The sequence below is a fragment of the Carcharodon carcharias genome, chromosome 7, assembly GCF_017639515.1.
Source record: "Carcharodon carcharias isolate sCarCar2 chromosome 7, sCarCar2.pri, whole genome shotgun sequence".
NCBI lineage: Eukaryota > Metazoa > Chordata > Chondrichthyes > Lamniformes > Lamnidae > Carcharodon > Carcharodon carcharias.
The window spans coordinates 20,329,698-20,354,584 of NC_054473.1; the positions used below are offsets into that span (position 1 = coordinate 20,329,698).

General features: G+C 44.0%; 1 protein-coding gene across 1 annotated transcript in view; it reads right to left on the reverse strand.

The window, feature by feature from the left end:
• LOC121279976 (cadherin EGF LAG seven-pass G-type receptor 3-like) overlaps positions 1-24,887 on the reverse strand; it is a 642,224-nt gene that overhangs the window by 82,001 nt on the left and 535,336 nt on the right. The window contains exons 36-38 of the mRNA XM_041191598.1: positions 9,879-9,965; positions 5,957-6,055; positions 1,380-1,568 (exon numbers count right to left, since the gene is read on the reverse strand). Of these exons, the coding sequence (XP_041047532.1) occupies positions 1,380-1,568; positions 5,957-6,055; positions 9,879-9,965 (375 nt within the window). The remainder of the gene's footprint in view (positions 1-1,379; positions 1,569-5,956; positions 6,056-9,878; positions 9,966-24,887) is intronic.

Here is a 24,887-nt window from a genome sequence, read left to right on the forward strand (position 1 = left end):
ATTTTAAAACTGTGACCCCTAGTTCTAGATTCTCCTACAATAGGAAACATCCTCCCCTCATCCACCCTGTCAAGACCCCTCAGGATCTTAAAGGTTTTGATCAAGTCACCTCTCACTCTTCTAAACTCCAGTGGATACAAGACTAATCTGTCCAGCCTTTCCTCATAAGACAACCCGCCCATTCATGGTATTAGTCTAGTAAATCTTCTCTGAACGGCTTCTAACGCATTTATATCTTTCTTTAAATGAGGGGACCAATGGCAGCAATTAAATCAAGATAGACCTTCCAGGTTTGTCTGGCTCAGCAAACTGAGTGATATATTTACCCCCTGACTTTCGGATTTCTGTCAGGTGTAGACATTTAGGACTGAACTTTGCTGGTGATGTTGAATTCTCCACTGCTGAGGTTGAAAGCGGGAACTGACCACGTTTTGGCTAGCAGCAGGATCTACGATGACATATTGCTGGTCAGAGCCAATCAAGAAACATGTGCTGGGGTCACTGTCCAATTAAGGGTGGCAGCCTATCCTCTTAGGATGCTGGCCTAATCAGACAGTGACGGTGCCATCTGGGGTCCCCCATGGGTCATGGAGAGGAGGCAGGTAACCCTTAAATGGCTCAATTGGCTTCTGGCAGGCATCTGAGCCAACTCCGTTACTACTGGCAATATATCATGGCAGCAGGAAGATGTCAGGTTCCCCTCCTGATGCCTTCCCCACCATTTAGCCAGTCCTCCTGCCTCCCAGCCCATCGCTTAGGGGCCCAGAAATTTTAGCTCTTAGCTTAGTCTTTATGATGAGACAGTAAACTGAGACCCTGTTTACTCTTGCAGGTGGACATCAAAGATCCCATGGCACTATTTCGAAGAAGAACAAGGGAGTTATCCCTAGTGTCCTGGACAATATTTATTCCGTAACAAACATCGCTAAAACAGATTATCCAGTTGTCATCACATTGCATTGGTGGGAGCTTACTGTGTGCAAATTGACTGCTGCATTTCCTGCATCACAACAGTGACTACATTTCAGAAAGTATTTAATTGGCTATAAAGTGCTTTAGGAACTCCTGGGATCATGAAAGACTCTAGACTAATGCAGGTCTTTCTTTCTTTTAACTTAGTGTTCAATGAGGCTTAGGAATATTTGTGTTGCAGATTGAAACACTTTCTACTGATTTTACTCAGGTGAAATTTGCTTTTTCTTTAAAAATCTGGATCTGTTAAAGAAATCACCTGGATAGGTGGGAATGTCTAAAAATGCTATTTCATTAGTGGGTTGTCAGTTCTGTGGAACTTTTAATTCTAAAAGGTCTGTTCAGCTCAATTTTCTCAGCACACCAGAATTGGACATGTTCTTAACAGTAAGAAACCAGCTACCTACCTCAGGTTTTCTTTCAGTTTATCTTTGAGTGAGAGTTCAGTTTTTTCAGTCCTTTGTGCCAACACTTCCAAATGCTCCTCATCCATAACCTGCCTTTCCACCCGATAGTCAGATTTCCGCATTCGCAAATTGGAATCTGCTTCATTTTCTAAATTGGTAATCATTTTTGATTCCTGGTTTGATGCTAACCTAGAAAGCATGCAAGAATAGAATGAAAATTGGAGGAAAAAAAACCAAAAATGAAGTAAACAGCAAAAACCACACACAGCAAACAGCAAACAAAATGCTGTAATGGAAATGACAGTTCCAAAGAACATCTACCTCTTACCTCATATAGACACTCCTTCAATTGTTTATTTCCTGGCACAAACTCATTCTTGTTAAATCATCTACCACAACGGGAAACAAAATCTTCAAAGTGATTTTCTACGATGCCAAGATCAGCCATTTCTTGTTTGGATAGATTGTTTGTGACTAGGAACGTAGGAGCAGGGGTAGGCCATTCAGCCTATTGAGCCTGCTCCACCCTTCAATACGATCATGGTTGATCATCCACTTCAATGCCTTTTTCTCACACCATCCCCATATCCCTTTACGTCATTGGCATTTAGAAATCGGTCCATCTCTACTTCAAACATATTCAATGACTGAGCTTCCACAGCCCTCTGGGGGTAGAGAATTCCAAAGATTCACAAACCTCTGAGTAAAAGTAAAATTCTCCTCATCTCAGTTCTAAATGGTTTCCCTCTTATTTGGAATTGTACCCCCGGTTCTAGAATCCCCAACTAGTAGAAACATCTGAAGAAGAGTTATACAAACTCGAAACTTTAACTTATTGCTCTCTCCACAAATGCTGCCAGACCTGCTGAGTTTTTCCAGCTTTTTCAATTTTTATTTCAGATTTCCAGCATCCGCAGTATTTTGCTTTCATCTCAAGGGAAAAATCTCACCTGCATCAGCCCTGTTTATCACTTTAAGTATTTTGTAGATTTCAATGAGATCACCTCTCATTCTTCAAAACTCTAGAGAATACAGACCCAATCCCCCCCAACCTCTCTTCATTGGACAGCACACCATCCCAGGAATAAGCCTGGTGAACCTTAGTTGCACTCCTACTATGGCAATAATATCCTTCCTAAGGGAAGGGGACAAAAACTGCACCCGCTACTTCAGGTACAGTCTAACCAAGGTTCTTTACAATTGAAGCATGACTTTTCTACTGCTGTACTCAAACCCTCTTGTGATAAAGGACAACATACCTTTTGCCTTCCTAATTGCTTGCTGCACCTGCCTGTCAGCCTTCAGACACCCAAATACTTCTGTACTTCAACATTTTCTCTTCTCTTATCATTTTAAAATACTCTGCACATCTGTTTTTCCTACCAAAGTGGATAATCTCACATTTTTCCATATTATATTCCATCTACCATGCTCTTGCCCACTCACTAAGTCTGTCAAAATTCCCTTGAAGCCGCTTTGCATCTTTCTCACAACACACATTCTCACCTAGTTTTGTGTCATCTGTGAACTTGGACATTTACATTTGGTCCCCACATCCAAATCATTGATTATATATATATATATATACATATAGTGAACATCTGGGACCCAAGTACTGATCCCTGCAGCACTAGTCACAGCCTGCCAATGCGAGAATGACCCGTTTATTTCTACTCTGTGCTTTCTGCCTGTTAACCAATCCTTAATCCAGCCAGTACGTTACTTCCTATTCCATGTGCTTTGATCAGAGGTGTGCAGAATTTAATGCCCTCCCCAGAGGTGAGACTGGTGGTAGGTGGGCATTTAATCAGGCAATAGGGTGGTGGGTGGGTTCCTCACCACCTTCCCTCTTGTGCCCCTGGAAGACTCGGTTGAGTGGCCCACAACCAATTGAGGCATTAATTGCCCACTTAGTGCCTGATTGAGGGACCCTGTCGCCTCTATTAAATACCACCCTATGTCACCACAAAGTGTTGTCACACGGAGAGTATGTCTGATCACACATTTGAGTGACCTCCTAAGCCCAGTAGGGAGTTTTCCCATGTTTACAATTTCCAGAAAAAAAAGTTCCTCCTCTGTTCACTATAGTTGGTAAGGATAGTCAGCAGACTGATCGCAGAACACAGCGCGTTACAAACAAAGCGCCATAGCTGGGAATTTGGTGCAATTATAAATTTGATGCAGAGGGGGAAGGATGTGCTGTACTTTGCTTCCAATATTCGTGGTGGTTCGTGTTAGCTTGAGGCAGGGAGTCATTAAAATCTTTGTGCAGCATTTTAGTGCTTAGTGCAAGTTAGTGTACAGGAAAAGAGACTTAGAAACTATAAAGCAAATATAAATGAAACAGGCTAAAAATTGGCAGAGCTGCTTGTGTGCTTGGCCTGAAGTATATGGGAGTTTGTGGACAGCGAGGCTGTCCAGAGTGAACACATCAGCAGGAGATGTCTCCACCTCGAATCCCTCTGGCTCACAGTCATTGAGCTGTAATGTGAGTTGGAGAGATTCCAATATAAAAAAAGACGGTAGCAATATCTGTACTGTTTGCTCCAGACTTTGATCTTAAATCACTGAAAGGTACTGGTTCTGGTTTGTGTGACCGATATCGTACAGAATGAGAGGAACTTAGGTAAGCTAGGGACTGGGAATTTGCGAAAACTGATCCTTTTCAACAGGTACAATGTACTTCCTACCTGTGAGGATAAGGCTGAAAACTGTCAAAAGGGCAGCCAGAAGGTGACCTATGGAACCTTAGAGCAGGAAGGCTGTTCAAAGCGGGGAGGAGGAGGGGAAGGGTAATACGGTAGCTGTAGGGTATTTGGTCCTTAGGGCAACAGTTAGCATTCTTTAAGCTGGATCAAGAGTCTGACTTGATGTATTGTCTACCTGGTGCCAGGGTGAGAGACATCTCATTCCTGCTTGAAAGGATATTGCAGAGGTAGGGGAAGGATCCATTTGGGATCCATGTTGAGGCCAACAACAAAGGGAAGAGAAGGTAAAGGTCCTGTTTGGAGAGTGCCAGGCACCAGGAGCCAAATTGAAGAACAGGACCTCAAGAGTTAGAATCTCCAGATTATTTCAAGAGCCACATGGAAATTGGCTTTGGTATAAGCAGGTTAACTAGGTGTACATGTGCCTGAGGGAGTGGTGTGTACAAAAGGGGTCCAGTTTATGGGACACTGGCACCAGTATTGGGACAGTTAGAAACAGTACCTTTGGAATGAGCTCCACCTGAACCAGGCTGGGGCCAGAGTCCTAGCAGAAAGGATAAATAGGGCAGTCACCAAGAATTTTAAACTATAGGATGGAAGGACCAGGTGGAAAAGGCAGCATTAATAATTGTTCAAAAACAAATGAAAGGGAAGAGAGTACAACAGATAAAAGGAAAACTAAAAGATGGGAAGTAATTAAACCAGGAGAGAAAAATTAAAAACATTAAAGTGGAAAGATATGTTGGGATGTGTGGTCCAAAGAAGCATTCTTTATACAAAAACAGAGTGTCAGGAACAAACTGAATGAATTGCTGCAGCAAATTCAACCTATAGGTTATGAGATGGTGGTTATCACTTAGAGATGACTGCAAGACTGTCAGTTCACTCAGGAGGTCTGAGCTGCTGTGGCAACATGCACTTTTTAGATGCATGTCATAGTCTGGAGCTTTGGATTGTAATGGACAGGGTCCAATGTTCTTTCCATTACATGGCTAACCAGGAATCTCTCCTGCTCTTACCACCAACAATTGGCATGTGTTGGAAGGATTTGCAGTTTGACAATCAACCTGTTTGGCCCCGTTATGAACGGACTTTCCTTGGCCATCAATACCTGGGGTGGGAAAACTGTCAGAACTGGGAACTAAACTTTACAGGTTATAAGGTCTACAGAAAAGATAGGGAAAATGTTATGGGGTGAGGAGCATCTTTAGTGATTGTTGGGTTCCTACGACATGGAGAGAAACCCCACCACTACATAATTAAAAATGTTGTCCTTATTGCTATTTATTTTTAAAACTGGTCTTTTTCTGCTGAACAAGGAAAATTAAGATGGTTACTACAAGTCGCCTGAGGTTGTTCCTCTGTCTGGGAATTATCTCCAGAAATTTGAAGGACAAAAGAATTCTTTTCTCAGTATTTGGAATGTCACACCTGGCTTTGCTAGAGAGCTACAAATAGATTCACATCATACGTGGGACTGTTCAGACCAATTTCAAAGAGAACTACAGGGATGTCATTTACATTTGATAAACCAATCTTGTTGGTGGAGTCAGTGGGTCTCCTGAGACAATGCCTTCTCAAATGCCAGACCCTCAACATAGGTGGTACCTCTTTCAACAACTAATGACTGAGACAGTCCTGAAACCAAAGCCATTGCCAGACACTGGTTAAACATCCCTTTTGAAGTCATTGTGGAGAAGGAAGGTCACATGACCTAAGTCTCTGGCTTTTTGGATAGTTTAATATTACATCGCTGGTCTTCACAGCCATCCTGTTGCTTAACATCCCACTGGTAAGACACAAAGAAGCAGGGCCCTCCAGGCAGAACAGCCTACCCATCTAACCTGACTGTGTTGGAAGATTTTGTACCATTGCCTGCAGAACTGACTCAATCTCTGCATGCCTACTTCATCTTGTGGCATCAGCTCCAACTGAAAAGCAAAACCTACAATGCTGATCTTCAGCCAGCTGAAGGTTAAAATCACTTCAGTTATAAGAGGGGATATAACGAGAGGTAAGTGGGCAGTGGAGACTTTATGGGTAGAATTAAGAAATAGACTTAAGACTGTAGTGGGAGTTGTGTAAAGGCCCCTCTGGTAACAGCCGTAAAGTGGTAGATTACATAAATACATAGGTTAGACAAACATGTAGTGAAGGCAGATGGGCTTTATTGGGGGATTTGAACTTTCATATAGAGTGGGACCAGCAGAAATTCAAAAAGATAGTAAATTTCTTGAGTGCGTCTGGGGTAGTTTTTTGCAACAATATGTACTAGAATCAGTAAGAGGGCAGGCCATGTGAGATTTAGTCATGAGGAATAAGCCAGAAAGCAGGGAATCATAGGCCAGTTAGTTTAATTTCCGTTATCTGTAAATTACTAGAGTCAATAATTAAGGATCGGGTCACTGAACACCTTGAAAATGTTGAGCTGATTAGAGAGACGGAGGATGGATTTATAAAGGGTAGGCCATCCTGACAAATTTAATTGAAATTTTTGGAGGTGACTGAAGTAGTGGACAGGGGCATGTCTAGGGATGTTATTTATTTGGACTTCCAGAAGGCATTTGATAAAGCCCCTCATAAGAGACATTTAGCTGATGGATTTGAAGGCAAATTATTGAACTTGTTAGGAAATTGGCTGAGCAGCAGGCACTCTGATTGGCAGGATATGATGAGTGGTATCCTGCAAGAATCTGTGTTGGGGCCTGAAATATTCACCGTATTTATTTTGGACTTAGATGACCGGATAGAAAGCCACATACCCAAATTTTTCGATGACACAAAAATAGGCGGCATTGTAACCTACATGGATGGAAACTCACAATTACAAAGAGATGTTAATAGTTTAAATAAATGAGCAAAAGTGTGACAAATGGATTTCAATGTAGGCAAATGTGAGATTATACATTTTGGATCTAGAAAGGATAGTGCAGGATACATTCTAAATGGTGAAAAGCTAGAAACAGTGGAGGAACAAAGATATTTGGGAGTCCAGGAACGTCAATCATTAAGATGTCATGAACAGGCCTAGAAACTAATCACAAAGGTTAATGGAATGCAGATTTTTACATTTATAAAATTAGAATACATGGTGTTAGGAGTCATGCTTCAGCTATTCATAGTCCTGTTTAGGCCATACCTGGAGCACAGTGATCAGTTCTGGGCACCAGACCTTAGGAAGGACATATTGGCCTAGGAGGGACCACAGCATACGTTTGCCAGAATAATAACTGGATTCCAAGGGTTAAATTATGAGGAACGATTACACAGACTAGGGTTATAAACCTTTAAGGGTGATTTGATTGAAGTTTTCACGATATTAAGGAGAACAGATATGCTAGATAGAAGTAAAATATTGCTGTTGGTTGGGGAGTCTAGAACTGGGGGACATAGTCTAAAAATTAGAGACAGACTTTTCAAGAGTGAAATGAGGAACACACACACACACATGAGGGTGGTAGAATTTTGAAACCCTTCTCCAAAAATGGCAATTAATGCAAGATCAATTGTAAATTTTATATTTGAGATTGATAGATTTGTTTTCCAAACATATTAAGGGATAAGAGGGCAGAGGTGACTATACAGGCTTAGGTCACACTTCAATCATGCGCTAATTGGCTAAATGGCCTACACCTGCTCCTATGTGCAGAGGGTGCAAATTTCTCTGGTCACCATGTGTAGTAACACTATGAATGCATTAGTGAAAATTTCCTCTTTATTTTATTTCAAACAAGATTTCCAATACGTTGTAAAGTAATATTGGAATAGAAATAACATGAGTGAGGTGAAATTGGTCTTTGATGAATTGGACTGACTGCCAGTTGTCAATTGCAGCTGCCAAAAACCTATTTCTCCCTCTAGGAGATTTAACAAATTAGATTTCATCAAAACAACTTTAATTAGACTAGTAATTGGGTAGGAATCAAATACCTGCAATTTTATGAATGATTGGCATTTATGTTTTTTAAAAAACTTATTGTTCTTACAAGAGGCATACTGAAACAGCTGCACTTATTCCTCAAGCCCTTAATTCTCTGAGCGACATAACTGAATGGCTTGTCAGACCACTTCAGGTGATTTAGATGAACCACAATTTCCTCCTACCTAGCCCCAGAAAGATTGATGCCACGGTTTTCAACAGTTTCCCAGCACCACTGTTCCCTCCAACCCCCAAGTGTCTGCCACAAACTGTAGCCTTGTGTCTAGTTTCATCCCACTCTTCAACTATTGTCTCAAGTTGAACCAAATTGTTCAAAATCTTGATGCCCTATTCAACACCAAACTGAGTTTCTAGACTCAGTATCTTCTCTATCATAAAGACCACCTACATCCACCACCATGACATTACTTGCCTTTGCCTTCTGCTGTTGAAACTTTCATCCACGTTTACCTCCAGACTCAACTCTTTCACTGCTGTCCTGGTCAGCCTATCATCCTCCATGAGCTCTATAAATTTCAGCTCATCCAAATCTCTGCTGCCCTTATCTTGTCACACATCAAGTCTAACTTCTCCCATCATTCCAGTCCTTGTTGACTTACATGAGGTCCCAGCCAACCAACATCTCCAATTTAAAATTCTGATCATTGTTTCTATATTCCCTCACGCCCTTGTCCTTCTATATTGCTCCAGTTCCAGAACCCTACAGCAAAACTGACTATTCTTCCAACTTTGGCCCTCATTACTCTACTGAAATAAAAGCTACATCTGGAGCAACAGCAGTTCCATAGGAAGGGAGGAGGACCCAGTAAATCCCTCAACAAATATCTGGGGTAGGGGTAGATGTAAGACCAGGAGCAGGAGGCATCTGGCAATTACATTTTTTCTCTTTGCTGTTAACTAATCTTGTGGCATAGAGGAGTGTTTTCACCAGAAGTAACTGCAAACTCCTGCAAAGACATCTGTGCATCAACATGGAAACCTAGGAAATTCATGGCACAGAAGGAGGCTCTTTGGCCCATCATGTCTGTGTTGGTGAAAACAAATTTATCCAACCTAATCCTACCTTCCAGCTCTTGGTCTGTAACCCTTTAAGATATAGCACTTCAGGACAAGTACAAGTACTTTTTAAGTGCATTGAGGGTTTGTGCCTCGCCCTTTCAGGCAGTGAATTCCAGACCTGCACCACCCTTGTAGTCAAAAATAATCATTTCTGAACACCCCTTTAATCCTTCTGCCAATGACCTCTCTGCTAAGAGAAATAGGGTTTTTCTGTCCATTATATTTAGGCCCCACATAATTTTATACACATCAGTTAAATTCCCCCTCAGCCTCCTGTGTTCCAAAGAAAACAACCTTGGTCTATCCAATCTTTCCTCATAGCTAAAATCTACATTCCTGGCAACATACACATAAATCTCCTTGGTATTTTCTTTAATGCCTTCCTGTAATGCAGTGACCAGTACAGTATGCAATACTCCAGCTGTGGCCTAGTAAGTTTACTCCAGAATTATTCAGAGTGCCAAAGAAAATTCATCCACAAACCACCTTTAACCAGTAATTTATTTATGCTGCTTATGTCTTCATTGTTACTTGATATAATACTTAAAGGTAAAAGTACACTGAAATTTTGTCTGAGATACACTGAAGGAAATGTGAACAACAGATTCGAAACGTAGAGTGTGCACCTTTGAGATATTGAGGGCAGTTCATTAAGAAGATTGTTTGAAGTGTCTCAAGCTACAATATGTGCCGACCCACTAAGCCTTCTTCCACCTTCCTTTCTCCTGCTCCATAATTTATAATTCCCCAACCTTTGAAAAGCACAAACGTGATAATGCCACAGCCAATTACTTCACAATTTTACAATAACTCAAGTCCTGCCTGCGATGTTTCGAGATCTTGTCAGTTAATCCAAGGTAAAGCTGAAGGCAGTGAATTCTGCCAAGATTAAGGTGAAAAAAAATTATTAAATGAAGAAATCTACCTTGGGTTAGGGGTCTTCAATTAAGTTGTTAGAATCAGCCTCTGTCCTCTTGCTGCCTTGAAAGAGATTAGCACTAGTTTCTTTCTTGCTATCTCTTATGTTCTCTCCCACAGACATTGGATTGCACCTTAAATTAATTCGGTCCTGAATCAAAGATAAGTCTTAACCTTTGAGCCGTCAGTTTATAGGAATATGTAGCTGGTGTTTCAAATAGATCATGCGAGCCTGGGAGAAATGTGTTAAGACCCTTTTTAGGACTAAACAAAGTATGCTAAAGATAAGATGTAGTCAATGCAGAAAACCTATGTTTAAAGTTATATTAAACAATAATTGAAGTATTTTTTCATGTATATTCCTATTTTTAGAATCTATTAACTCCTGGTCTTTAGTTTTAGGAACATATGAATTGGAGAAGACCATTCAGCCCTTCAAGTTTGGCCTGTGATTCATTAGATCATGGCTGATCTATGTTTTACCTCCATTTACCCAGCTTGGCTCCTTATTTCTCAATAACCTCGCCTAACAAACATCTATCAATGCCAGTTTTGAAACTTTCATTTAACCCCCAGCCTCAACAGGTTTTTTGGGGTGAGTGTTCCAGATTTGATGACCCTGAATAACCTAGCTCTAAATTTAAGGTTATGCCCTTTTGCTCTGGATTCCTCACCATTTGAAATAGTTTGTCTTTACCCTTTCTGATAACGCTAAAGAGATCATTAATGGTATCACTGAATCAGCAAAAGGGAATGAATTACCATCACTCCTCCAGCTTGCTGATTGTTATTACTTATGGTTTGACATGCCAATCATTAATATGTTTATCTTTAGTGTCCTTGCACAAATAGGCGGTTTGTTACAATGCTCTTGATAATTCTGGTCGACACTCACACTTCAACTACTGGGAACTGAACTCATGTCCCCATGGCAGAAGTTAGCTGACTAGAGCCTTTATCTGATGCTGGGAGAAAAGGGGGTGAGCAGATAGATAGAACAGATAGAGCTGATTTAATTGGCAGCTCCACCGGCCAAGCCCTGTACAAGAAAAGAGTAGTTAATCTTTGCATGAGTGAAGCTAACCTGAGAGCAAATATCATGCAATTTTGCGTCCCCAGGTTTACGGAATTATTGAAAAAAAACATACAAAGCCATAGCCCCATGCAATGCACAGCCAACGTGTATAAGCGCTTTGCTGAAAATCACAGACATTTTGGACCAGTAAATGATTATAACTGCCAAAACATTGGCTAATCAATAAACTCAGCCAAACCTTTCACCACTTATATCAGTTGATTGCATTTATTGGCACTGTAAGCATGGAGTGGTGGAGAAGGACATGGATTGACCTCATAATTTTCCTCAGAGAATATCTTGATCTCAAACATCATTAAATGTGCTTGACTGGGGCTACGTACTCCCTTGTAGGATTGTAGGAGTGTGTGTGTGTAAAGATGACATTTGATCAGGAAATTCCTCAGATGTGTGCTACTGTAATTTGACAAGGTCTAGTGGAAACCCTGTTTGCACACCTATGTTTCTGCTCCACTTCCAGCAAAATAACAGCAGTGGAATGGGAGCAGCACTGAGGAAATTCCCCCTCTGTGTATTTGTATATTTATATTTGGTGCACTGGTAGCACTTTCACTTCTGTGTCTGAAGATTTAAGTTCAAATCAGACCCACTGACACAATCTACACTTATAATATGGTGCAGTACTGAGGGAGTACTGCCTTGTTGGAGGTGTTGCTTTTCAGATGAGATGTTATGCGAAGTCTGCATGCTGAAGTGAAAAAAGAAGACTTGGTTGCTGTATTAATCTACTGTATTCATTGCTCCCAGTGCGGTCAATGTGGTCTCCTCTACATTGGGGAGACTAAATGGAGACTGAGTGACTGCTTGGGGGAAAACCTTCACTCAGTCCGCAACATGATCCAGACCTCCCAGTCGCTTGCCATTGAAAGACACCATCCTGCTCTCATGCCCACATGTCCGTCCTTGGTCTGCTGCAATGTTCCAGTGAAGCTCGATGCAAACTGGAAGGACAGCACCTTATATTATGATTAGGCACTTCACATCCTTCTGGACTTAACAGTAATTTCAACGACTTCAGACCATGAACTCTGTCCTCCATTTTGAAAATTTTTTCAATTTTTTTCCCAACCCCCTCTCCCCCACAGGGTCCCTTGTAACTTGTTCTTATGTTTTGCTTTCAGAGAGCACTGACCCTTTTTCTGCTATAAAAACATTCTGCTATCTGACCTTTATGCCACTATTCTTTAGTCTTTAACACTACCATTAATACTCTCTTTGTCTTGTGTCCATTTCATCTTTATCAAATCCCTCCTGAGCTCCCACCTATCCCTAACCTTCTATTTTGCTCTATCTGCTCCACCCCCTCTCTTCAACAATTTAAAATTTCTACCTCTCTTTAGCTCTGGAGAAGAATCAAACGGACTTGGAATGTTAACTCTGTTTCTCTCTCCTCAGGTGCTGTCTTACCTGCTGAATTTTTTCAGCATTTTCTGTTTTAAGACTTGTCTGCGGTTCTGGCTATCTATCCTCCCTCAACAAACCAAAAATGGACTAAATTGAGGAGACACAGTGGTGTAGCGGTAATGTCACTGGACTAGTAATCCAGAGGCCCAGGAGACACAAGTTCAAATCCCACCATGGTAGCTGGTGGAATTTAAATTCAATTAATAAAATCTGGAATTGAAACTTCTGTAAAAACTTATCTGGTTCACTAATGCCTTATGGGAGGAAACCTGCTATCCTTACCTAGTCTGGTTTACATGTAACTCCAAACCCACACCAACATGGTTGACTGGTAACTGCCCTTTGAAATGGCCTAACAGGCCACTCAGTTCAAGCAAAATTAGAGATGGGCTGGGCAACAAATGTTGGCCTTGCCACATCCCACGAAACAATAAGTTTTTAAAAACGGTCATTGCTGTTTGTGGAACCTTACTGTGCAAAATACCTGCTGTTTTTGCTTACATAGCAACATAATGGCACTTCAAAAATGACTAAATTGTATGCAGAGTGAATTATAACAGTGAATACACTTCAAAAACTACTTTGTTGGCTGTAAAACGCTTTGCAATACCCTGATGTTGTGAAAGGTGCACTATAAATGTAAGCTTTTTCTTAAGGATATCCTGAGAAAAGTAACAGGACACAATACTGTCTAAATTGAAGTTCTGCCAGCGGCAGAGAGTAGAAGGGCTGTCGTGTTTAAAAAGAACTCACCACACATTGGAGTTGAATCTTCTTACCTTTACAACCAACATGAAATGCAGGGACATCAAATCCACGAGTTCAAAGCGCATTTCCAATCGAGTTAAATCGGATTTAATAGGGCCAATATTGATGAAGTGATTGGAACAATTGTTGGAAAATTCCTCAAGGAGTAGGATGAGCAGATAAGAACTGGTGATGGGCTCCATGGAATAGAACAAACCTAACCCTGAGTTGTGACCTTTTGTATAATAGTCGGATACGCTTGCTGAGCATAGGTCTGACTATTAGGATCTCTCTACTGCTAGTGCACAATACCTTTTGTTCTGATTTGGTCTAGCAATAAACCCAAATTCAGAATGGAAAGAGGCACATTGTTAGGCTGTCAGAAATCTGAAATCAAAATTCACATTTGTGTGAAAATACTCTGGTGATTAGAACATCAGTGTGCTTTGAAACTGCATTGGAGCCAGTTTAGACACAGATTGAAGCTCTCCAAAGTCATTCCCTACGGCATTGATCCCCAAACAGTGGAATAAACCATTGCAGTGAAGCAAGACATGGCACTACCAATAGGCCTGCGCATCAGCTGTGCCACATTACCAACTCAAACTAGCTAGGGGCTCAAAATGAAAGGCAGAAAAGCACAGCCACATGTGCATACTTACCTCCAGGGAATAATGTAGGATTCCAAAGGAAGGTCAGGGTCATTAATTATCCTAAATTACCATCTGCAGACAGTTATGTGTCTCCAATGAATACTCTCTACGGAAACAGAAATGTCAGAGAGAGTGAGAGTATAATCGTTTGCTTGCTATCAACAAATAGCAGTCAATAAGTTGCCAGTCCTGGGAGATACCCAAATTCCCTTCCTCAAACCCCAACCATGTTAATATGCAGGAACATTCTGACTGTCAGGATAGACATCAAGGTTAGATTGACAACAAATTTACCCTAATCTTACCCTGAAAAAAATTTATGAAAGATACCGATGTGTTTAATTATGTTCGCTGTCCAGGCCCTCAGTAACTCAATTCATTGTACACAGACCATATATATTTAGATACACAATCCTTCTTCATACATATTCAAAGTATTTATCTCATCAACTATTTCTTATATGTTTATTTGTGTGATGCACAACCATGGAACATTGAAATGTGTAAATAAGCTGGCTTGTTATGTAACTGAGGATATGCTCCTTGTTAAGTCACGTTCTTAGATGTCTAATGGACTTGCTTTATTTCCCTTCTCTTTACCTATGAAATCTGCTCCCAGGTCTTTTCTAATGCTGCATCTAACTAGTCTGTAACAAGTAGCCTAGCGAGGTCCTTGGGGACCATGTGCCATTCTCTTCCTTCCTGGTACGGAAGCACTTAGCATCACTCAAGAGTTTCAGAATATCCTCTGGCAGCTCTGCTCCAATTATTAATGTATAATGTGGTAGATTGCTGGCTTTAAAGCATTGTAATTACTTCATGCGCAGTTTATAAATACCACCCCATTTCTTCCCTCCACCCAATCTACTAAGTGTATTACTAAAAATCACACCATGGTCAACTCAGAAGATGTGTTTCAGTGGTGTCAGATGATAATTATCTTCAATCGCCAAGTTACATATAACCTGCCGCACACGATGTAGCCCACCTGGACAATGTGGTGTTTATACTTTGCAGGAGTTTCTCCCTTTCTAATGGCCTCTCCCCAGCTTCTCCCCATACTTCTTTTTGTTCCCTTTTTTTCCTCATGTATGAATAAAGCCTCCTCTACAATATGCCAATGCTCTCTTCTTCAACCACTCCATGCGGCATCGAAGTTCCACATTCTCCTACTCCTTGGGCTGAATGTTCCCTGTCCTGTGGAAGTGGGTTAGGAGTCAAAACTGGGAGCAAAGTCGGAATATAGCAGGTCAGGTCGGCTGATGGATTCCCACCTCTGAGCAATCTTGCTCAGGCTACCTACTGGCTGTGGTGAGTAGACAATTAGGCCAATTAATGAATCAATTGAGGGAAAGATGATGGCACTGCTGAGACCTTATCAATGGCAGATGGGCCCCCTGCTGAAGCGAGAGCCCAGAATTTAACTGGATGCAGCATCCAGGTGCCAGCAGACTATTGGGTGGGTGGTGGTGGGGAGGTTGTTGTGGCAGCATCGACACCTTCTCCCCATCACCCCTGCAAAGACTAATTGCAATGAGATTGCACAATGATGACCTGACAACTATGGTCATGCATGAGTCGGGCCTGAAGTGCAGAGAAATTTCTTCACTCAGGGTAGTGAACCTGTGGAATTCTCTACCACAGAAGGCTGTGGAGGCCAAATCACTGGATATATTTAAGAAGGAAATAGATTTCTAGAGACTGAAGGCATCAAGGGGTATGGTGAGAGAGCGGGAATATGGCTTTAAGATAGAGGATCAGACATGATCATACTGAATGGCGGAGCAGGCTCGAAGGGGTGAATGAGCTACACTTGCTCCTATTTTCTATGTTTATTTTTCACGATGTTGGAAAGAGGCCATTTGAAGAGCCCTTATGATCTCCTGCCTGTCTCAACAGAGGTCACCTCCCCTGATAGGGCTGCTGGTTGGACATTATTGTGGGCTCTCGGATTGGACCTCCTGCTTCCCTGGTCTGCCTCCCACTCTTAATTGGGCGGGATTCCTGAAGGCAGCTTCTTAATTAGCCAATTCCAGGAAGATCGCAAACAACATCCCACCAGGACAACTTCTGGGTTCCTACCATGGAATTGAGGCTGACATTAGGATCATGACACAACTGGGAAAATCCAGCCTGCGTGTGAAGAATGCATACCTAAGGGCTTTATTCAATCTGATCACATTTATCTTAGATCTATGCACTCATCTTGTTTTGGATTCACTCTTAAGTTGAAACACTTTCTTCATGGCCACACTATCAAACCTCTTCGTAATTTTAAAGATGCCTATCAGGTCTCCTCTTAGTCTTCTCACCAGAATTTCTCTACAAAGAGAATTTTGAGAATCTTTTTTGCATTCTCCTTTGTGCTTCATATCCTTTTGTAGTATGGATGCCAGAACTGCACACAGTATTCCAAGTGTGGCCTACCCAAAGTTTCATGTAAGTTTAACATAATTTTCCTACTTTTGTATTTAGCTCTTTATGACTCCATCATTTGTGTCTTTACCTTTGGTGATCTTTATGTATCTGGATCCCAAGCCTCCCTGCTGTTATTCCTCATTCAGTTTCTTACCTTCTGAGCAATATATGGCCTCCTTTTTCTTTCTACCACAATGATCCATCTAACACTTCACTGCATTGAAGATCATTTGCCATTCACTGCTCATTTTGCGGCCTCTGGAGCAAACACTTTAGGGGAAACAACTGGAACTTGACCTTGGAATTGAACTCCACATTGATATTCTATTTCTCATTACAACAGTCAGCCTGTCATCTTAGTTCATTTCTTTGTATTATGAACTGGTTAATTTAGGAATCTTTTAACATGCGCACCAAAAGACAATAGTGTATCCTGATTATAAATATACAGTTCAAGAGCATAGACGTCAGCTCAGTAAATCACTCTTGTATCCTTTAGATATTGAGATGTTGTCTAACAATCAGTCTGTTCTCCAGTACAGATAATGGAGTAATTGGAGTGTAGCTGCAGGATGAAAGGATACTCAACCAAGCAGTAAAAACATAGGTCCATCATGTGAACCCAATCCAAATTGTAACAGATCTATTTTAGCTAAATATTAATGGGAGCCCAAGTGCATTAGTCAACTGAACTGTTAGGTTAAGAGCAGTTACAAAGTCTGAGTTAATTCATTGTTACCAGAAATAAGGAAGAACACTGGGTTAGAGCTATTGGCCTGAATCTTGCATTCCGGGGTCCAGCACACACCTGACCCAAATGCACGTAAATTAGCGTGGAGAGACGTCAGGCGTGCGTACCGATGTCATCGCACATGCGTGCAATATCGAGGCTGGTGGGTGCACACGAGAGTCGGAGCAGCGCCCGCTGACAACTAAAAGGCTAATTAAGGTCATTAAAAAGCCGATTGACATTGTCCGTGTGATTTTTACCTGGTCGCACAGGCAGAACAGGTGGGTGGAATTCAAGTTTTAATCATTTCCTCATCCAAGGGTGGGATGAAATCTCCGTTAGGATATAAAACAAAAATAAATATCTGGGGACAGCATTTTTATGAGGTATGCTTTCAGGTGCTTGATAGTGCTGCGTGGACATTTTTTGCCACATTTTTGTTATTATTTTTATTATTTGGAGGTCTGCGGCTCCCTGAGACAGCTGTCTGCCTTCAGGGAGCTCAGTGGAAGTGCTCACCAGCATCCGCAGTGTCGTCGGCGCCCGCCCTCTCCCCGCCCCCACCGGCAGTGCTGAGCCTTTCTCAGTGCGCGTTTCACACTGGCTGGCTGTTAATTGGCCAGTCAGCGTGAAATCGCGGTCGGAGGCCTGGTTCCCATCTGCCAATCGTGCACGCCCGACGAGCACAAAATTCAGGCCATTATCTTACGAGTGCTCGGTGCATTTGGACCAAATTTTTCTGTCCTCTCTTTTTGATAGTGGTGTTAAAATGCTTATTTTAGGTAGGTTATTAGTGTTAGTAAAGCAGACAAAATAATTTGGTAGGAATAGGTAAAGAAGAGGTCTTGTGGTGCAGTGGGTAGCATCCCTGCTTCTGGGTCAGAAGCTCTGGGCTTGAGACCCACTCCTGGACTTGAGGGCAACGCAAGGTGTGTGCAGAACACTGCCAAACGGATATACCTGTGGCAGGCAGGAAGAGCAGTCGAGTTTCCTGGTCAGCCATGCTTGATGTGGAGTGGCACCCCTCAAGCTATAGCTTCAGGCTAGCAACCTGTTCCAGGAAAAACAAGCTCTGGAAAAAGATGTAAGAATGTGCTTTGTCTTCCTCATGCATCTTTAAATGTGGAACAAATATGTAAAGTGTACTCTCAAAAACATCTCACAGAGAGTAGGTAATCCATGTGTGCTTCAATGATTGAGTCGCTTTAGCAATGGAAGAACATTTCAGATGTGCTGTGTCTCTGGTGTGGCTTTGCAATGTAATGGGTAACTTAGCAGAAAATTGAGAGAAATCTGACTGTGATTTTCCATCTATTGATTTCAGTGGATGGAAACTCATGGACGCATGTCTGTGGCTTTGCAATAAGTCAATTGCTATTTTGGAGTCTCTGTGAGAGATGTGATGTTTTAGAAAATATTGTCCTTTTGGTGTCTTAAAACAGCTCTCACAAGCTGTAACCCTGGTCTGAACATTATAACTATGAGTGGATGTGAGCCAGAGCTCGGTTTTTTGTTGGGAAACATATTTTCAAAGCAAATAAAGATAACAATGACAGCAAAGACAAAGATTTCTGCAAACTGATTTCTGCAATCAGTGATTCGTATGTCTTGTTCATGACATTGAGAGCACTGGACGTTCAGATTTTTGATGTGGTGGTGACTTTTGCTGCATTTCAGAAGGTACGATAAGAGCTACAGCCTCAGGTATCATGTGCACATGAACTGTACAGGGAGGCAAATGACATATAGACAGCGGCTGTGCCTGTTTGATAACCCTTTTATACAAAAACACTGCTGGTGATGGCACTGTGGTATGTAAATTAGTTGGTGCTAGTGCTTTGGACGAACCATCTTCCTGCCAAACAATGGCTCCATTGAACATGATCATTCATTAGAAGTGTGGGCCAAAGTGGACAGACATTTAGTTCCAAGTAATTGGAATATATGTGGCTAGCATTGTAATAGTGTGGCTTAGTTGTCGCTAGTGGACTATTGACAGATGGTGCATTCAGAGTGCAGGGACTCAGCAAGGAAAACAAATGTGCAGTATTCACGTATAGAGCTGGCACAATAAAACTGGTGCCATGCTGCTGGTGATCTGTAGCCACCAAGACAGAAGCTTGCTTTTTTAATACTATCTTAAAATGCAAATATGTTGGCCTATCCCCTTGATTTCAGCTGGGCAGTGGTGAGGTGACTATGTTTGGGCTCAGCGTTGCTAATCTTAAGGTAAAAGTTGACTCCTAATTTTTAACCAGCGACTTCTGCCGGAAAACAGATGAATGTAGGGAGACGATACAATTTGTCTCAGTTGCAATGATCCCGATTGGCAAATAACCTTTCAAGATGCACTGAATAGGCAATATATCAGATTTCATTGGCAAAGGCATCAAGGGTCTGCTGGCTCCTTAATCCATGTCCCAGGAAGAACTGGTGTCTCTATGAACAGACAGCAGGAATAAGCTGCTGCCAAAATAATGCAATAATTATTTATTATTGCACGGTCATATTATATTGAACACGTAGGGTATTAACTCTAAAAGCAGAATTGTCCCAGATTTGCACTAAGTGCGGGTGGGTAAAATGACGTTTTATCTGTCGGCCGCAATATTGGGTTTTCACGTTGTATTGTTCCAAACCCGCCACATTATTTATGCATTCTTGGGAAACATGCCATTTCCTTGCCAGGCGGGGTTCTCATTCACCCGCTTGCCATCACCTCACCGCTTCACCATAGTGGGTACCATATCTAAAGTTCAGCCACGCACACCACACCTCAGTGCTTCCAGCCCACGATTGCTGCAGGGAAGATGTCCATGAAAGGCAAGAGGACTGGAACCCCTGGGTTTAGTGACATGTCACTGGAACACTTTTTGGACGCCATGGAGTCCTGGCCCTCGCTCTGGCCGCAGGATGGGCAGTGGAGTCACCAAACAGGGTTGGGAGGTGGTGCCAGCAGTGGTCAGCAACAACACCCTGCAAAAGAGGACAGCCTCCCAGTGCCGAAAGAAGATGACTGATCTCCTCCGTTCCACCAGGGTAAGTCACTCTTCTCATCACTCTCAACTCACAAACCCATCACACATCCACAGGGCCCTCACTCACTGCCGGTTCAAGGGACATCACCGTTCATTCCTTAACACTCACCGTCATTGTCCTCATCCCATCCATGGGACCACTCACCATGCCAGATATACTTATCATCTGGCCTGGCAGGCATCTTTATTCATGCAGGACAAGCTGGCACACAACAAAAGGGAGAGGTCATTGACCAGTGGAGGAATACCTGAAATGAAGGTCCTCACAAACTTTGAAAACCGAGCCACCCATCTGGCCGGCGAGGATCTGAACCGTTCCTGTGCTGAAGGTGATGTCGGCGGTGCTCTACCAAGTGAGGATCCAGCAGTGCAACATCCATCAGACAACCATACTGAGAGTGATGTCTCATTTTTCACAGGCCAATGCCATGCACTAATTATCTCTTCTTGCTTCCTCAGGCACATCTGGGAAACAGCCAATTGAGTCCACAACTCAGGGCCTCCAATCAAGCCCCGAAGAAACCTCTGAAGAGGAATCTGAAGGCACCCTCCCTGAAGTCCCGTCACAGCGCTCACCTACACCCTCCACCAATGCAACGCTTCGGTGGGACCTAGCTTTAGAGTAGCCTCGGGATCACAATCTAGTGAGCACATCGCACTGTCTGATCCACAGCAGGCAGTGGCAGGGACTTCCCAGGTGTCCGGCACTCGGGGGATTGCTGGAGGCAAGCTCGGGAACATCAGGAAGGGATGTCCACTGCAGTCCTCAGATTGCAAGGCATGATGGAGGAGTCTGTCCGCCTTCAGGTTAAGGTGATAGTGCCAGCGTGTCAACGCACCGAGGTCAACACTGGTAGGATGGCGGCCGCCATGGAGACCTTGGTCCAGGATTTCGCTCCTGCACTGCCGCATGGGCTCAACTCCATCGCTGATGCCATAGTTTGTCTCCGACAGTGTGTACGCGAGAGGGATGTCAGGCAGCTCCAACTCACTTCAGCTACCCATTCTCCTCAAGGAGCCGGCCTGGGGCCCTCGGGCACCCATAGGGAGGAGGACCAGCAGGTGCATACTTCGGAGCCATCCATTCAGGTGACTTCAGGCGTGTCCGGCCTATCCGACTCCCCTCTTCCTGTGATCGCGGCAGCTCCAGCTTCACAGGCCGAGGAGGGTGCCACTACCACACTGCAGGACCACGAAAGCAGGCCAGGGCCCTCCAGGTCTCGGGTCCCCCAAGGACACCTGCCAAAGTAATCACAGACAGGGCGTCACAGTCAGCAGGCTGCCTCCACCTACGCTGTGGATGTCTGGGGAGCACCAAGATGTAGTGGCAGGGTTAGGAAAGTTAAGAAGAACTGGTGGCACAGCCTGGGCACGAGTGTTAATCGCTTGTACATACTGTTCACTATTGTCAATAAACTCCCAAGAATGTCTCCCTGCCTATGGCTGAGCCTCCATGACAGGAGCATTATCACAGTGGGTATTTGTGCTGCCATAAGCCAGACTGGAGTCAATTGTTCACAGATGCAATGTGATGATCAATGGGGTCACCTCACTGCATCTCATCATATTCGTCCACAAATATAGCAGCTATGAGGGCCTCCCAAGTGCACCTGCCCGTCATCATCGCCTTCGAGCACCTCATCACCATCATGCCCGCCAGCATCCTCCTCATCTGAGGAGACCTCCAGCTCCTCCATCTCCTCCTCAGCCAGCTCCTCCCCCTGTTGCAGCTCCAGGTTGTAAAGGGCACAGCAGGCCCTTTGATGATGCGTGACACCCTCTCTGGACTGTATTGCAGGGCTCCACCAGACCAGTACAGGCACAAGAACCTCACTTTCAGCATCCCGATGGTCTGCTCCACCAAGTTGTGAGTTGCTGCATGAGCCTCATTATAGCGTCGCTCTGCTGCAGTCTGAGGCCTCTGCACAGGTGTCATTAGCCACAGCCTCTGTGGGTAGCCCTTGTCCCCGAGGAGCCATCCCTGCAGCTTCTGAGGACCCTGGAAGACTTCAGGGATCTGTGACCGACTGAGAATGTAGGCGTCGTGCGCACTCCCTGGAAACTGTGCGCACACCTGCAGGATGCATTTCTGGTGGTTGCACATACAGCGAGTGGAAGCCCTTGCGGTTGATGTAGTTCACCATGTGTAGCAACGGAGATCTGAGTGCCACGTGAGTGCAGTCGATCACACCCTGCATCCGTGGGAAACCCGAGAACTGGGCAAATCCAATCGCTCTTGCATCCTGGCTGTCCTGCTCCTGGGCGAAATGCACAAAGTTGTGTGCCCTCGCAAAGGTGCCATCTGCAATCTCCTGGATGCATTTGTGGGTGGAGGCTTGTGAGATCCCACAGAGGTCACCTGTGGAGCTCTGAAAGGAGTGACTGGCATAGAAATTGAGTGCCACGGTGACTCTCACGGCCACTGGCAGTGGATGCCCTCCATGTCCTGTGGCATCAAATAGTGCAGTAGCCGGCAGGTCTGACCTACCAGTTCCCCAGACATGCACAGTCTTCAGCGACACTGGTTCTCGGTCATCTGCAGGAATGATAGGCGGCGTGTGCAGGAGATCCAGCTGCCCCTTCTTCCTGAGGTAGCTGCTCCTGCCTCTGAGCAGACAGGAACCTCAGTTGCTCTCTTCTCTGTAGGCCATCAGGCATACAGTTAGTTCACCACACTCCATGACCCTGATGCACTCCTCTTGCAGAATGAAGAAGAGTGGGTTAGCATGCGTGCACTGAGAAACTGTCCTGGTTAAGTCTGAAGGCCCCTTAATGCTTCCAGGAGAGTACCGTCCACCACTTGGATGGCCAGAGATTAGTGCGCTGCAAGGCTGCCTGAAAGACAACCCACTTCCGCCCGACCGATTGGCAGCAGCTTTGTCCACTGGACTGCATGCTGTGCTCTCAGCTCAGGCACAGGCATTCTCCTAACCCGCACTGCAAGGCTGCGCTGTTAGCTTGAACCATGGGGGAGAATGGTCCAAACCGGGATGCTGATATTGCAAGAGGCTGTGTGCACCTCCACCAGTGACTGCTCCATGGCCAGCTTTAGCAAGGAGATTGTACAAAGTGTGCAGTCGTCCAACTGTTCTGCAGTCCACTAAAACGTTCATTACTTTGCAGTCCGTGCTGGGGGGGTGGGGGGGCGGTGAAAAGCTCTTGAGCACTTGGTGGCACTTTGATGCCTCTGTGTTGCTTGAATGGGCAGGTAAACTAGAGGCCCGACTCTAATCATATAAATGTGGCTGTGCCTGAACTGTCTCAGGTGCAGAAGAATGTAAAACATATAGGGTGTCCCTAATGTGTGGCCGCTTTCCCTGCCCACCTTACCCCCCACCCTGAATGCTAGTGCGTTATGTTCAATGGCTGGGCTACTCTTGCCCTCCTCCCTAAAGTTGCCTCAAGCTTGAAGTCCAACAGGCGCCCCTGGCAAGCACTGCACAATATTACTGTGCACTCACCTCCGAGTTCCCCTCAAAGTGCAGGCCGCCAAATGCACACCTTTTATATGCTGTTGAGTAACCCGTTGGCGTGCTTTCCCACCAATCTGGACGGGCGATTCAGCAGGGCTGGGTGGGGAGTTAGGTGGGGGACTGATTCTGGTGGTCTGGTCTAATAATGATGTGCTGATGTATTATAATGAAGTTCCCAACATCCGATGCCGGGAAACACGGCCCACCCTTGACAGACTGATTGGATGATCGGAAACTGGTTTCAAGCCATTGTGAAATCGATCGCACTATTTTGTCCACTCACGCCACTGAACATGCCCTGTCTAACTCTTCGTGCACCACCTACGCTGGACAGTCTATGTGATAACACTGTTTTGATGGTATATTGTAACTGACAATTCTAACATCTTGTGTACAATACGCAACTCCTCAGATACTCAAGCAGTTCCTGTCCAAATGCAACAAGATCTGGACAATATCCGGGTTTGGGCTGACGGGTGGCAAGTAACATTTGCGCCACACAAGTGCCAGGCAATGACTATCTCCAACAAGAGAGAATCTAACCATCACCCCTTGACATTCAATGACATTACCACCACTGAATTGCCCACTATCAACATCCCGGGGGTTACTATTGACCAGAAACTGAAATGGATTAGCCATATAAATGCTGTGGCTACTAGAGCAGGTCAGAGGCTAGGATTCGTGCGGCGAGTAACTCACCTCCTGACTCCCCAAAGCCTGTCCACCATCTACAAGTCACAAGTCAGGAGAGTGATGGAATATTCCCCACTGCCTGGGTGAGTGCAGCTCCCATAACACTCATGAAGCTTGACGCCGTCCAGGACAAAGCAGCCCACTTAATTGGCACCTCATCCACAAACATTCACTCCGTCTACCAATGACGCACCATAGCAGCTGTATGTACCATCTACAAGATGCATTGCAGTAATTCTCCAAGGCTCCTTAGACTGCACCTTTCAAACCTATGACCACTACCATCTAGAAGGAGAAGGCAGCGGATAGATGGGAACACCACCACCGGGAAGTTCCCCTCCAAGTCACTCACCATCCTGACTTGGAACTGTATTGCCATTCCTTTACTGTCGCTGGGTAAAAATCCTGGAACTCCCTCCATAACAGTGGGTGCCCCTACACTACATGAACTGCAGCAGTTCAAGATGGCAGTTCACCACCACCTTCTCAAGGGCAACTAAGGATGGGCAATAAATGCTGGCCCAGCCAGCGAAGCCCACATCCTGTGACTGAATAGAATAAATATATACTGTCCTGTTACACACTGTGTTTGCAGCCCATGATGTGTCTCAATTTTACTATGCACAGT